This window comes from Danio aesculapii, chromosome 4, assembly GCF_903798145.1.
Source record: "Danio aesculapii chromosome 4, fDanAes4.1, whole genome shotgun sequence".
Taxonomy (NCBI): domain Eukaryota; kingdom Metazoa; phylum Chordata; class Actinopteri; order Cypriniformes; family Danionidae; genus Danio; species Danio aesculapii.
In genome coordinates, this window is record NC_079438.1 from 45,965,599 (window position 1) to 45,980,718 (window position 15,120).

The 15,120-nt window shown below is 38.7% G+C and overlaps 1 protein-coding gene across 1 annotated transcript in view; it reads left to right on the top strand.

Moving 5' to 3' along the window:
* Positions 1-6,136: 6,136 nt before the first annotated feature.
* The window catches only part of grip1 (glutamate receptor interacting protein 1), a 351,292-nt gene continuing 342,308 nt past the window's right edge, over positions 6,137-15,120 (top strand). Inside the window, exon 1 of the mRNA XM_056455827.1 lies at positions 6,137-6,303. Coding sequence (XP_056311802.1) covers positions 6,249-6,303 — 55 coding nt within the window. The 5' untranslated portion in view covers positions 6,137-6,248. The remainder of the gene's footprint in view (positions 6,304-15,120) is intronic.

The following is a 15,120-nucleotide window of genomic DNA, read 5'->3' on the forward strand; positions in this document are numbered from 1 at the left end:
TCTATCAAAACGATGCCACAATTGCAGTGCTTATGGAAATGTATGCATGTCACTATAAACAGATGCTTTCTTTACTTTCTTGTCTTTGATTGTCTCTATTTTTCTTGTGTTTATTTCGTTGTTGAGAGGAAAGTGCAGCACATATTTACATTTGAATCTAAATGTCACTATCAACAGCTTGCGTTGCATAAAAATGAGAATTCCCAACATTTCTTTTTACTTCTCAATGAATTTATCTGTGAGTTTATTGGTCTTTTATTCGATATATTTAAAACCAGTGCCACTAATAACAACGGTTTATACATTTTCTACATATAGCCGCTTGATGTTTCACTTAGATTTCCACTTACGCTATAAACCCACCGTAATCGAAGCTTTACCTTGGTAGAAAGTGCTATACAGACAGCACAAGATGGAACCTGTTTGCTTGGGCGGAAGACGTCCTCAAGCATCTTTGCTTTTGTTCCTACTCAAGCAGAAATGGCGTATGATGCGTAGACGTCTTCAAGGAGCTGCGATATTGTTTATAAAACACTCCAAGGACCATCAAAGAACGTCAATAGCCTCGTCTAGTCACAGTCATCCTGACATTCTTTTTAATATTTTGCTCTTTATTTCTCCCTAAGCAATTCCGCACAATCCCTTTTGTTGGTTTTTCCGGCTTTCTCTCGATTTTCTCCTTGGCTTCATCTTGGCTTTTCAGTATCCTTTCCTTAGCAGCTTATTGGCTGTTAGGAGGAAGTAGACCGCCACTGGATTTTTATTTGGCCATGCATACAAGAAGTGTAATGGGCACTAAAGCACAATGATTGAAGCAGAAATCATATTGCCTTTGATTGCCCCGTGAGACTTGAAGCGCTGCCATGAGGCTGTGAATTACATCGTACACCAGCAGACGTGGTGCGCGAAGCTTTCTTAGCAGCAGTTGGAGCCAGTCTCTTCTGCAAGACCTGCATGCAAATGTGCAGTTTTGGGTACCTCCTCGGGAGCAAAGAAATTAACTTTTTCCGTCTGTCTATTCACCATCTCTCTTGTATTCTTTATTTATGCTCCCTCGCTTTAGACTCCATCTGCTCAACTCTACAGACATACAGTACAGAGAGCTTCACCCAGGTGGTGCCAACTGCTATCTCCAGTACTGCTGAGACTGAAAAGGAATTCAGCTCAAGGCATGCTGGGTGTGTATTTAGAGTTGGATATAACTGTGTGCCCTGCCTGAAAGGTCAATTCATGAGTCACAGTTGGTTGAATGACTGTTATTAGCATTGACGGTTAAGAGCAGTAATGGCGGTACGCTTGTCTTTCGATTACACCTTCAAATGAGGCAGTCCATCACTGCTGTATATAAGCAAGCAAGCCAGGGGATATCACTTAGACAAGATGTCAGGATCAATGCCTGCTGATTGTTATTTCATAACAACCGCATGATAATTACAGAGAATTCTAATCTTTGTTAAACCTCGTCAATTATATACAATGTTGAATGCTGAAAGTTTATTTTAAGTGCACACTTCCAGAAGCGTCAACTCCTCAAATCTGTCTGAAACAACAGCTTTGCCATATTGCTTGGTAATTTATCACATCAAAGTCTCTCAGAAACATGTTTGCATTAATATCCATCAAAGTGTGACAATAATTGTGTTGCTGTCTTCCTCTGCGGTTAAATGAAAGTGCGTTACGGACAAGGTAGATGACACGTTCAATTGCCTGGAAGGTAAATGCTGGAGTATTTGGACCATGATGGAAAAACTCTGAAATGTTTGCAAGTTTTTCGGAAATTGTTATTCTGGAAGAGTCTGTGCCTCTGAAGATGAAGAAACATTGTTCAATTATGAAGCTGTTTCTAAAGAGCACAGCTATTCCCTTTGCAGTCATGACTTTCTCGTTATTATTTCTCTAATTTAAAATGGCAGTTTAAAGGCTTCTTAGATTCAATACATTAAATTGTGTCTTGTTATTGAACTGTTCCTCTTTGAGTAATACATTTTTGGGGTTTTGTCCCAATTAATAATGAAAACTGCTTTTACTGAAAGACTGAATGGGTCAGATAACTGCTAATTTTATTGTCACCAACATATAAAAGCCCATAAAGTGCCACATTTAGCATCGTGCCTCATTAACAGAACACATTTGCAGAAACTAATTAATCTAAACATTTCAGAGCACTGATTAGTCTTAGGCCTAGACAGATTATTCTTAGTATGAATCTCATGGGCCGGCCTGATCACCCGCAAGTGACCTACTCATACCTGCAGTTCTGCACTCCATAGCACTGCAGCTCTGCACAGAAAGTTTGGCCAGACTGTGCCCAGCTGAACCTGGTTTCTCTCAAGGTTTTTTCCTTCACTTTCGTCAGTTGGTGAAGTTTGTTCCTCGCCACTGGCTTGCTTGGTTTGGGACCTGTGGAACAGCACATCAATGGATTTGCTCTTCAGTGTTTGGACTTTCAGCACTAAAATTTAAAATACTGAACTGAACTAAACTGAACTTCAACTCTGAAAACTGGATTGGCATGGTTTTAATTTACTAGAACTTCTCTGTTAAGCTGCTTTGACACAATCTACATTGTAAAAGCGCTATAGACATAAACAAATTGAATTGAATTTATTTGCAACTACGTGTTAAAGAGATGAAAACTGCACAAGCTCAATCTTTTAGACCCCTGTATTTAGCATCCCCCAATTGTGATTGAGTTAACAAAAAGTGCATCTTATTGTCAACAGTGCCAAATACCGGAGTCACAACACAGCAATTTATATGGAACCTTGAGGCGCCATGTGCTTAACAACCGTAGGAACTATTAGGAACATCAAGCTGGGCCTACACTTGAATATTTCATCTCCAAGCAGGATCCCTCCCAAGCGTAATATCACACTATCCACACTACTGCTCGGCCTCTAACATCTTTAGCTCTACACCCACCAGTAAAACCATTAGGCCGCTGAGTAGGGGCATTGCATTCCCTCAAGCTAACCCCACATCCCCCTCCATTTCCTGTCGGCTGTATCATCTCAAAGGCTGATGTGCTACTCGGTATGCAGCCCGAGGGACGAATGGATGGATGGATGGCAAAACAGAAGGGTGGAAGAAAGGCTTCAGAATGAAGATGAGCTCTACCCGACTCGACTCATTACAGCCTGGCCTTGGCCCGTAGTGTTCGCTCCAGTGCGTGTGAAGCCGCCAGGGCACCCCTTTGGATGGCTGGACAGGGAGCAAGAGGGGGAGGGAACACATAAGAAAAAAATAACAGCAGAGGCTGAGGAAAGTAGGCCGATGATGATGTGTCACAATGCCCACTAAGAAGCAACGTCACCTAACCTACATTCATCAGGATGTTTTTTTTTTTACTTCGTGTGTTGGTTGTGTACATGCTGGCAGAAGCATGCAGTGCCATATTGCTTTATACCAGCAGCATTGGAGACCACCAACACAGACAGAAACCGGCTGTTTAGGGCAGTAAGGTTAACAACAAGGAGTGCTCCCTGAAGAGGAATTGAAAAAAGAGTCAAAACAAATGTAATAGTTCATGTTTTTCCAATGTTTGCTCCTCCAGTACTGGTGAAGTAAAAATAAATAACAGCAGATGTGACTGGGATCCGAAGTGATGCTTTGCTCATATTTATACAGCAAAGATTTTTCAAATATTTAACTGTTTATACTCATCTGAAGTAGTTATGAATCTGTTTATTTATCTCCTAATCTAGTAACATCTATAGAAAACCGCTGCGAGCCTGACAATGTTACATAAGCAGATGTAATTAAATTACAAGCTCACTGAAATAAACGGTTAATTAAAGTCTGAGTTCAGCACATTAGGCTCTTGAAACCCACTCACCAAGAGATAGTGAAAGGTTGAAATGGTAAACTGCTGCAAAATTAATGTAGGTGGGCTGCTGCTTGCTGCATGCAGTGACCAACAATTAGGTAGAAAAATACAGCAGCTTTAAAAAATGACAATTTTGTTGCTTTATCAGAAATGTAGATAGAACAATTTCTTAATTAGTAACAGCATCATAATAAAGTCATGTGCATGTCTCGTTAAACATGCAATATATTGTGAATTGTTAAAACCATTCACCTATTTTACATCAAGCTAAATACACATCAAAGAGCCCTCCATTAAATATACTTTGGCTCGACTGTGCCTGAAAGCTGGAAAATGCTGTCTTCGAAGGATGCATTCCAAGGTAGGACGGCATCAAAGAATGCTAATCCAGTTTTTCTTCCTGTCTCCTGAGATTCCTTCATCTGATTGATTTTTTTGAAGGCAGCATAGATTTATCCTTTTCTTCCTTTGATATCCCACAATCCTTTGAGTTCCATTCCTGACAGTTGAGCTAAAAAAGAAAAATAAAGATGACATCTGAAACTTGATGGTCCATTTGTGTGTAAATGTACATTTTTGACTAACATTTTCCACTTGCGATGTCATTTCAGTCGTTTGTATTGTGAATTTATTGTCACTTTATCCCTAAAACCTTTTCTGTTGTAGAATATTAAACTATTATGCTGGCAGCTAGCTCTGCAACTTTCACATGGCTGCCCACTAAAGCTAAGCAGGGCTGCGCCTGGTTGGTATACTGGATGGGAGACCACAAGGGGAAAGCTAGGTAGCTGCCGGAAGTGGTGTTAGTGAGACCAGCAGGGGTCTCTGTGGGTCCTAATGCCCTAATATAGTGAAAGGGACTCTATACTGCTTAGTCTTTCGGATGAGACGTTAAACCGAGATCCTGACTCTCTGTGATTGTTAAAAATCCAAGGATGTCTCTTGAAAAGAGTAGTGGTTTAACCCCAGCATCCTGGCCTAATTTGCCCTCTGGCCTCTGTCCACCATGACCTCCTAACCATCTCTATCATAATTGGCTTCATCACTCTGTCTCCTTTCCACCAATCAGCTGGTGTGTGGTGTGCAGTCTGGTGCAATATGGCTGCCGTCGTGTCATCCATGTGGATGCTGTACACTGGTGGTGGATTAGGAGAATTCCCCCAATGTGTAAAGCGCTTTGAGTGTCTAGAAAAGTGCTATATAAACGTAAGAGAGTATTATTATTAATAATATCTTTATTATTATGCTTCTTCAGAAGTCTGTATGAAATTAGTTTTGACTGCATACACTTTGTATGCATCCAAAGTCAGCTTGATAAGATAGTGAGGCAACAAATCAGTTGCCAATGCTTGTGGATTCAGATTCCCTCTATTAGAAAGTGAAAATATATTCCCATAATGATTTACACAACCAGTGAGAACCATTTACACAGTTACAGAGGAATACTAGAATCCACTTTTGAATAACTTTTGTGCAAAAGTTTTAAGTGTAAAATGCCAAGCAATGTAGAGAAATACATGTATAGACACACATTTAGAGGTACTATTCACATATATAATATGGTCATTAATGAATTATAAATGTCAAATTTTTTATTTGTCCAAAAAAATGTATGTAGTGTAATGTTTTTACACTTCTTACAAAAACGACATTTAATTCAGAAACAAAAAATAGTTTCAGAAAAGCAAAATTGTCCATGTTATGTACTACACCCAGAAATAAAAAGTGAATTTAATGTCCTATTGACCCATTTGTTGTTGATTATATGTTGTAATGAACAACCATAACTGTATAATTGAACAATTTATAACATTAAAATAATCATATTGAATATTTGACGAAATTAATACAATGTGTGTTTTCATTGTTAGAAAAGTAATTAACCATGTGAAGTTAAAGGAGGTCAAATATCATCTCTAAATTAAAAGAAAAGTTAATTTCTGGCACTATCTTTCATCCAAATCAACAACCCAATCCATTAAAACATGAATGAATGAGGCTACACATAGTTATAAAGCAATGCAATGAAACAATCAGCCAGCTGTACACAGTGACACTTTAATTAGACAACAGATTAGCAGAAACCTGTTTCAGCCTATATGATTGCAACGTGCCTATATCAGGTTTGCAGCTTATATGACTGCAATGTGAAGACTGTGGGACAAAATAATGAGAATATTTTAGGCTTTAGAAAGGTAGGAAAGGGAAAGTCTTGTTTGTGGTGGGTTGTAGTGGGCACCTTCACATTCGTGTGTCTGCTCACACCCCCAGCTCAGCTCCACAACGAGGCTGAGGGAGACACGGCGTTCAATTACACCGGCTACCAGTGAATAGAAGGGACGAGGCGCGGGGAAATGCACGCCTGTACCGTCAGTGAAATGCGCCTGAGATTTAGCCCCTGAATGCACACGACGCCACCGAAATGCCGGGTTGGAAGAAAAATATCCCCGCTTGCCTGCAAGCCGACCAAGAAGGAGGTAGGAAAAGCAGTGCTTTAATAGTTCTTTATTTATGCCCGAGCGTTGTTTTCAGGGGCGCGTTCTATTGATTGTTATGGTCTCGCGATGTGTTTGTTACACTATAACTGTTGATGTTTGGCGCGAAATGTTTGGAACATTCGGAGCTACATTGTATCAACTTTTTCCTGGCGATCAGTGGATTGAGAGATAATACCGCGCCCGCCGCGAGGAATTCCGTAGTAATGCACTTGTTCGGCTGCTTTCTTTCCTTATATCGACAATTTACAGGTTGTGTATATTTACTTTCTTCTTTTATTACTTGCTTAATTTTGGTAGAATGCATTTGGACTCTTGTTTTTATAGTATATATGGCATTTATAGTGTGTATATATTCTATATGGTCTTCATAGTACTCCGTGTTAAAAACGTTGCCTACAGTCATGACATTTCTGTCGCTTCCACTTGGCTTGGCTGATAAGCATGTGTGTGCAGTATGTGACAGTTCATTTCCCATCCGTGAAACGCCTGTACAACATGCACTAATGGAATCGCGTGATTGTATTATTTTCTATAATTCCATGTCAGTCATATGCTTGTATGCTTTCGTTTTAAAAGTCTCCATAGCCGCAGGGCATGAATCGCAGCTCGTTGCTGTCTCTAATCAAATTGTTATTTAATGTAAGATGTGTAAATAGTAATGTTAGCGACCCATACTGACTGTTTCCTCACTCACAGCGTTACAATTTAGCGACAGGATTTCTCTATTCTGCACCTGATGAAATCTTATCCATCACAGCCATGCATGTTGAGTGAAATGGGTCTGAATGGTCAGGGTAGTAGGAAGTCAGATGCACTTGCCCATAGCAAACGCATAGAGCAGCCTATACCGAGCACGAGATATAATGAATCAAATCAAAGCAGCGTGCAATGATCATGTTTCACGGGACCGTGAAATATGTTTGCACACGTGGTTTGTCGGTTTACCTTTGACACACTGTGTATTGGAGCATCACTAGCTTTGATGCAGTGGTGGTGTTTGGGCTATACAAAGGTAGATAATTGGGATGTGTTCTCTGAAGCAGTGGCTGTCAGTGACAGCTCACTGCACAAAAAAAATCTGATATGATCATACTTTGATTATGCACATGTAAACAAAAAAGCATCTTAATTTTATTGTTTTTAATGTATTCATTTGGAATATCCACCATAGCCAATGCAATATCTATGTTCATTCATATACATTTATGTAAATGTGCATATGTATTTCATTATGTTGTTTGTGATGCAGGCAGTTGCGGAAATTCAGATTAAGTCTAAAGATGTGCTTACACTTTGCAAGTTTTATTTGATTGAAACAAACTTCAGTGCAGTTGCTCTCTTAGTGTACTTCATTTAAATAAATGTAAATTGAAACTAACTTCTGTCATAAAGTATAAGTTATCAAATCTATTCCATTTGTAAGCAAAGCAGGACTGAATGTACTATATTTTATCTAGTCCAGGTCAAACAAAACAACCTACCTGAAGTATGAACTCACTCATAGAAACTTACTTTTGAGGAAGAAGATTTCCCTCTCAACGTTAGGAGATTGCAGTTCATTGCAACAGTTGAAGCAGTAATGGGTTGAATAAATTAACAAGGCAAAACATCTAAAAATAATATAGAACTGGCAAGCTTGAGCGTCTCCAATACTTCAGTCATTTTTTTTTTTCCTTCAGATTATCCTGATTTGTCAAACCGTCTGAATATCTTTAAACGAGGGATTTCTCTAATGCTTTTGTTGTGCTAATAACTTCACATATACTACTGTGAGGTTCTAGAAAACCTATATAAATACATCGTGTGTGTGGAAACCAGGTCATATGCATTTCTTAAATGACGTGTTCATCTCTGTCAGGTGTTGAACGTGGATGTTTGGCCGTGGCCATCATGACTCATGCCTGATGAATCTCCATTGTGTCGTGGATGCTTTCACCTCAGAGTTGCTTGGTACATGAGTTACTGCATCCTTGAGACTTTGTGAAAGCCTTCACATTCCTTTTATAGAGTCTATTAAGATTGCAAACTTAAAGACCTATTTTATTAGACAAGTCACTTGCAGTCGAGCAACAAAACATACACGTATAGCTTCCATGTTGTGAGATACTATGATCTAGATGGAGTATGGTGTCGGTTACCTTTTAACGCTCAATATTTAGACTTTGTTGAATACCGCAGAGCCACTTGCAGGTTTTGCGTGGCATTAGTGCCATCTTCGGTGTGCTGGCGCTTGTGATCTGGTGCCCTGCTGCCTGGCAATGTGGCATGTAATTGGGTTTGAGGGGAACCAGCGGGGGCCGAATGAGCCCCCTCATACAAAATGGGGATATTGCAGGAAGCTGTGGATGATGCTGTGTCCTTGGATCAGTGCGGAATTGCTATGGCTTGCAAGCCTCCTCCACCTCCTCCTCTGTGTCTTTGTATTGAACCGGTATAGAGATCTAGGGCATGGAGGCTAACGCTTTATATGTTTTTTAGATGCTGTCTTTTTGTGCACTGCAGTTGTTGGAACAAATAGGTTTTAATCATTCCTTTTGTGAATCAATGTAAGGATTTCGGGCTGCGTTCAGGTCTTGGGTGCGCAGGTGTGTTTGTCCGTGCACTCAGGCGATGCCTCCATCTTAACATTTTACAAAGATGCAGTTCATCATCTGAGCTAATAAGAACATTTAACTAGATCTCAGGACTCGCAGATGGATTGAATGAGAGTATTTAATTTATAATAGCAGCCAGGGGAAACTGAAATAAGATGTATGCAACACAAATCAGATCTTCTTGCAGTGTCACCCTCAACATATTGATTATATGCTTTACATCTTGCAGAGATACTGTAGTTAAAAATAAAAGAGGATGTTTATCTTGAATATTATGCTGCCTTATTAAGATTTTTGGTAATACATGGACTTTTTTTTCTATGCAATCATATATGCTGTATATATTGCATGAATAAGGATCCATTTAGTTGTCTAAATCTCCATTTATTGTCTGCAATGTTTCCCGTCCTTTCTGACCACAAAGAATATGCTGTAATTACAAGCTCACAAGTGGGAAGTTCAGTCTTTTGTCAAGCTTGTAAAGCGGCACAAGTATTGTACACAATAACTGTCATAATGAGACTATTGGAGTTGTCTCTCTTTTTGCACATATTTATCGATTTATTTAGCTTGCAATGTGTTTTTATTGTTCAGAATCTGTCAGTTATTTTTTTTCACCCCCGGGTCTGTTATTTGCAATATGTCATCATAAAAATTGTGCTAGCCTTTAAGCATTTAGAGCTTAATGGCCATATGTGTTGCATTAAACGAATGAGTCAGTAATTACAATGCGAAAACAGGATGGTGACGTGTTACGTTGTCTCAGTATCTAATTTTTTTTTTTTTGGCAACAAAGAATGATCTGTAGTCATTCGCAAAACACAGACTTGTTTTGCTTTCTGATCTGTTTTGAAGCAGCTGAATAACAGATTGATGTCAGTTCCACACCTGAAGCCGAATGATGATATTTGCCTCTTGAAATCAGTAATTGTGGATTTTTATAGCACAGTGAGTGGGGAAGAGTGGAAGCATTATATTTGTGTGTTTATTGCTGCCTCACCATTATTCCATATTAGTGATTTTTCTCTTGAGAGAATGAGAAGGCAAAATAATAGAGGCATTTGAATTAAAAGCAGGGATCTTACTAGTCAGATGTATGCTGGTCAACCCACATGAGCTTTTATATGGATGTTTTGGTATTTTATATTGGAAGTACTTCGACATAAACATGTTTGGCATCTGTTTTTGATGTATGATATTGATTAAAAGTAATATATTTTTTAATAAGGTAAATTTAAAATGTATATTTTGCTGAGTGTGTGTTTTTGTGTTAGTATATTGGTTTGTTTAGGCCTGTTATATGTAAATGTGACCATAAAATCACAAGTAGGTGAAAGAAAGCTGTCTTAATGAGTGATTCATTTAGTTAATTCAAACTATTTATTAAAGGTATAGTATGTAATTCTGACACCCAGTGGTTGAAGTAGGTTTTACACGCCTAGATCAAAACACATTTTCACTCAGCTCCTCCTCTTACGATTACACGCAAGTGCAGGTTGCCAGATTGACTTGAGTTTTCCCGGCTATCAAACCTAAAGGCTGATTTAAGGCTGATTTGAACTGTTTACTAACCAAAAGCAACAGCACGCGATATAAATATTTTTTATAGCAAAAGAAGTTTTTGTATTACCCACAACACCTGAAATTTCTATTTTTGAAACTGCTTCTATTTCTCACAGGTGAACAACAGGATAACCTATGATTACCTCAGGTACACCTCATATGCTTTATTCAGTGTTAAATGCTAATAATGTGAGTTTGCATGCCATTTTATGTGACATTTATTGCCATACTACTGAAAGCAGCAGCAGATAGTTTACCTCCGGTCTTAAAAATAAAATAAACCATTTGTAACTGAACTTTAGAACTGACTCGGTGCAAACCAATAACTATCAGTGATTCAGCATTACATATAATAATGTTAAAGAGGTTTAATATGTATTAATTATATTGTAAACCTTACCATTTCGAGTGCAGTACGTGCACTGTTCTATGCTTCTGCATGGTGGTATTTAAATTTCTATCGTGTTTCATCTGGTGCAAACAGCCAAATTGTTTACCACTGCGTAGCTTGTTAATAGGACACAGGGTTACTATGTAACCTGCTCACCTAACGTTTATGTTTGTAATCTTTATATTAATAACCACCTCATGTGCAACTCTGAATTTGCGTCTCTTAATTGGTTTCCTGCTTCAGCTTTATATCTAGTTGTTGATTTAAAAGTTATAAGTAGTAAGGTTGAATGCATTTAAAAAAAACTTAAACACGGACACTTTGGATGCTATAAGACATTGCTCTGTTTCTTTAAGTATCCTCACCAGCCCAGCATGGCAACATTGACTTAACCAATGGGGTGTGTTTGAGGCAGGACTGTTTTACTGATCTCTGGCAGGTGCAGCGAGAGTTTAGGAAACATTTTTGAAAGGGTGATTGTTTTTGTTATTTGGCAACACTTGTAGATGTATTACCCACAACTTTTATGCAACTTCCACTCAATTTATTTTTGTTTACTTGCATTAAAAAATGGTATTGCCAAAACTTCTTCTTTTTGTGCTTTATTGTATTGCCTTATTATAAGTTTCCCAAAGGTTTGTCACTGTCAGCAGTATGGGGGTAATAGCCTCTCAGGTCACAATGGAAACGGTACACGGACAAGTCAAGTTTCTGAATGATTGCTTTTTGGAAAAAAAGAAATTGCTTGTTGTTTGTTTTTTGTTTTTTTTCCCCTTCCAGAACTGCCGTTCAGCGCAGATGTCATTTGTGGTAGCAGCAAGTACAAACATGTCTCAATTCACAAAGATAATATGGCGTGTGGGTTGTAAGATCCCCGTTGCTCAGGGCGAGGGAAAAAAAGGTGTGCAAGTTTCATATGGTCTTTTCCACACATGTTAAACTGCTGTAGACTCTATAACTAGTAAATTATACTGAAGATCAGTGAAGCGGTATTTTCTCTGCTCACTGGTAAAGGCCATTGTAAACATTTTCAGAATGTAACAATGTGACATCAGGGCCAGCTATCTTTGTTCAACATTCTAATATTGACAGAATAAGTGTAAATTGTAACTACTATGCCTGTCCAGTTGTGTCCAGAAACATGAGACCAAGTAACCTTGAGAACGGTAAAGCTGCAGTGTTTTGACATTCAGCAGTGATTTGCTGGTGCTTGATTCAACCTGAGGCTGTGAAACATGTACTCGATCTCTGACCTGTTGAGGTCATGGTGAGTTTCCTGATTAGGACGGCGCTAACATTGTTCCCATGGGGATTATATTTCTGACACATGAGGTCAAGTTTTACACCATAGATTTTGTGTGTGTGCATCACATGTACATGCTTGTGACTTCCAGCAGACCTTCGGGTGTTTACAATTTACACCAGAAGCCATTGTCAATTTTTTTTTAATGGCTGCCCTTCTTTAAAATACTCCCCCCTCCACTCATTAAGATAGCTTGAAAAGGCTGCCATCATGAGGAATATGCAAAGGCACAATCGCCCAATACTAATTGGACCCCAGCGTTCTTCTCCGATAAAGGATCAATAGTCGGAGATTAATGGTGTGATGTGTCAGCACGCAACACAGAATAAACAGAAGGACCTTGCACACCACAGGAAGAGTCTGTAGAGATCAACACAGGGGCTTGATTTTACTACCATGATAAAGTTTCTTCCTTGCTAATTATATACTGCAGTGAAGAACATTGGCAAGAACACAACAAGATATTCAGATTCTGAGACACAATAAAAAAAAAAATCATGTTGCGAGATCAAATCTACATTTATATATATCTACATTTATTTATTTATTTTTTTATAATTTATTGTCCACATAATTTCTGCCATTTTATTGTTATTAATATATATTTTTTAAAGAGCATTTGATTGTATGATTTATTCTACATTTACGCTTAAGTCTTGGATGAGCCTGTTTTGCTTATGACCTTTGATTTGATTAGCATGAAATGTTGTTCGGCTTACTTTTTCACCATTAGATAACACATTTGATTTATCAGTGCAGGCGAGATAATGAGTTGTTCCCTTTGCTGTGATTGTGATCGTACAGAATGACAGAGCTGGATGCTGCAATCAGGTGTTGCACCCCGGGGTAAGCTATTTATCTCAATAGCAAATCATCAAGAGAGGAAGAGGCAAAGGAAGGTGACTGGCTGATTGTTTTCTTCTTTACTGTCTTATTAAAGAAGAACTCAACCTGAGTCCTTGTATGTTTGAGTGGATAAAGCTTGTTAATATGCAATGAAGCCTTAGTGCCCTTTGCACAAATTGGCAATAAATAGGAATAAATAATTGTAATTTGTCCTGCTGGAAAAGGGCTGGAGCAAATGGCCCCTTAAAGTCAGCCTGTCTATTTTTTTAAATTCATTGTCTTGTTGGGGTTGTAATCAAGTACTTGCTCTTATATATTTTAATATATTTTTGATGGAATTTATTATATAAAAAAAGTTCTGTTCTTTTATCTGTTAAATTATACAATTTTTAAATGTTACGTTCCTAAAATAGCGTTAGGAGATAGGGTGCTCTCATGGAAAATTTAAATGCCCATGAAGAACCCCAGGAAATCCACATAATGGTTGCAGAATAAAAAGATTTAACTGCTTCTCACAGGGGATTTTTAAAAAAGTTAAGAGGTGAGTTTGGAGAAAACCATGTTATTATATGTGGTAGTTCACTTCCAGGATATACCGCACATAGTCTTCGTTTAAGAATCTACGCCAAGAGCTGTCATTATTGCTGAATTATTTACTCAATGTCATTAACGACTGAATAAACAATACATTTTTAAAACTGTTTTTGTGTAACTTATTTACTGACCGGATGTGCTGGAGGTTTACTAGAACTGGCTTTACTGTTAAAAAAAAAAAGCCCATGAAAATCGTCTTCGATTAATTGCCCAGCTGCATCAGCCAGTCCTGGCTTAATTTTGTTGCGTTGTTTGGGCCAGAAGTTGACATGCTGTTTTATTTAGACCATGACTTTCTAATTCTGCTCCTAGAGGGCCACTGGCCTAATCCCAAATGCAACACTTCACAAGGCCTTTGTTTGCTGGAGTCCATGAAGGTTAGGTATTCTAATGCTGCATTCACACCAGACGTGGATAAAGCGTCGAGTGACAGTGATTTACATGTTAAGTCAATGCAAATACGCAAATAGACATCCGATTCGCGTGAATGAGATGTCACGAATGACGTGGCGTGAGGTGAGTGTTTTGCACTTGAATCACTCGAGTTGGAAAATCTGAACTTCAGCGGACATTCACACCGCGTTAACTAATCATAAGCTTGCTCTTTTAGGGGCGTGATAATGACGTAGTGCCTGTTGTTGGTGTCCTAAGGAGAAATTCCCTTGCCGACACCGAACAACAGCTCGTCAAACTGGGTTCTGTTCCTTAGGAAGCACTGCTGAAAGCTCCAACATCCAGGTATAGATTCTGGAGGAGTTAATGAACCCCCAAAGCCGGGTGCACCTCTGAAAGGATCTAATTTACTTAGACACGACGCCAAATTAATCTACACTGTTTTTCAGCATTTCTAAAGCACAGCTACCAACTTAATAAAATTCATGTTAGCCATTTATCAACGAAGCTAGAGACAGAAGCCCTGCCCATGACGCCAATCCACATCTATTGTAAAGTGAATTTGACGTGCGAATGAAGCGAGTAAACTCAAAATGTTCACATGTGAATAGCGCAATTTATTCGAGTGTGCCACATCTGGTGTGAACAGAGCATTAAAGTGTCCCATTCATTAATGTAGCTTTCTGAGTGGTGAATTATTTCCATGCATTCGTTTTGAAGCTAAAATCTGCAGGACATATGCCCTCCAGAAGCAGATTTTGACTCCCCTAGTTTAGGGTGCCATTTAGGATTGGACCCACTATTCTGCACATGTTTTGTGTAAACTTTTTCAGAAGGGCTTATTTGAAGAGATTCCAGTGCACTCTACTGTACAATGCAATACTTTTTACATTGAAAATATGATACTTCACCTTCAGATAAACCCTGCACTTTGGATTGAGACTCAGAACTCACTGTGAGGTTTTTTTTTTTTGTCCTCCCATCAGCTTCTTGTAACTACTCACAACATTGCTTTACTCCTCTAGTGGTTTAATTTCATTTGTCTGACCCTGTAGAAAGGTGGGCGGACTCTTTCTGCACCTTTTTTTACTTCCCGTCATGTCAGAACAGCA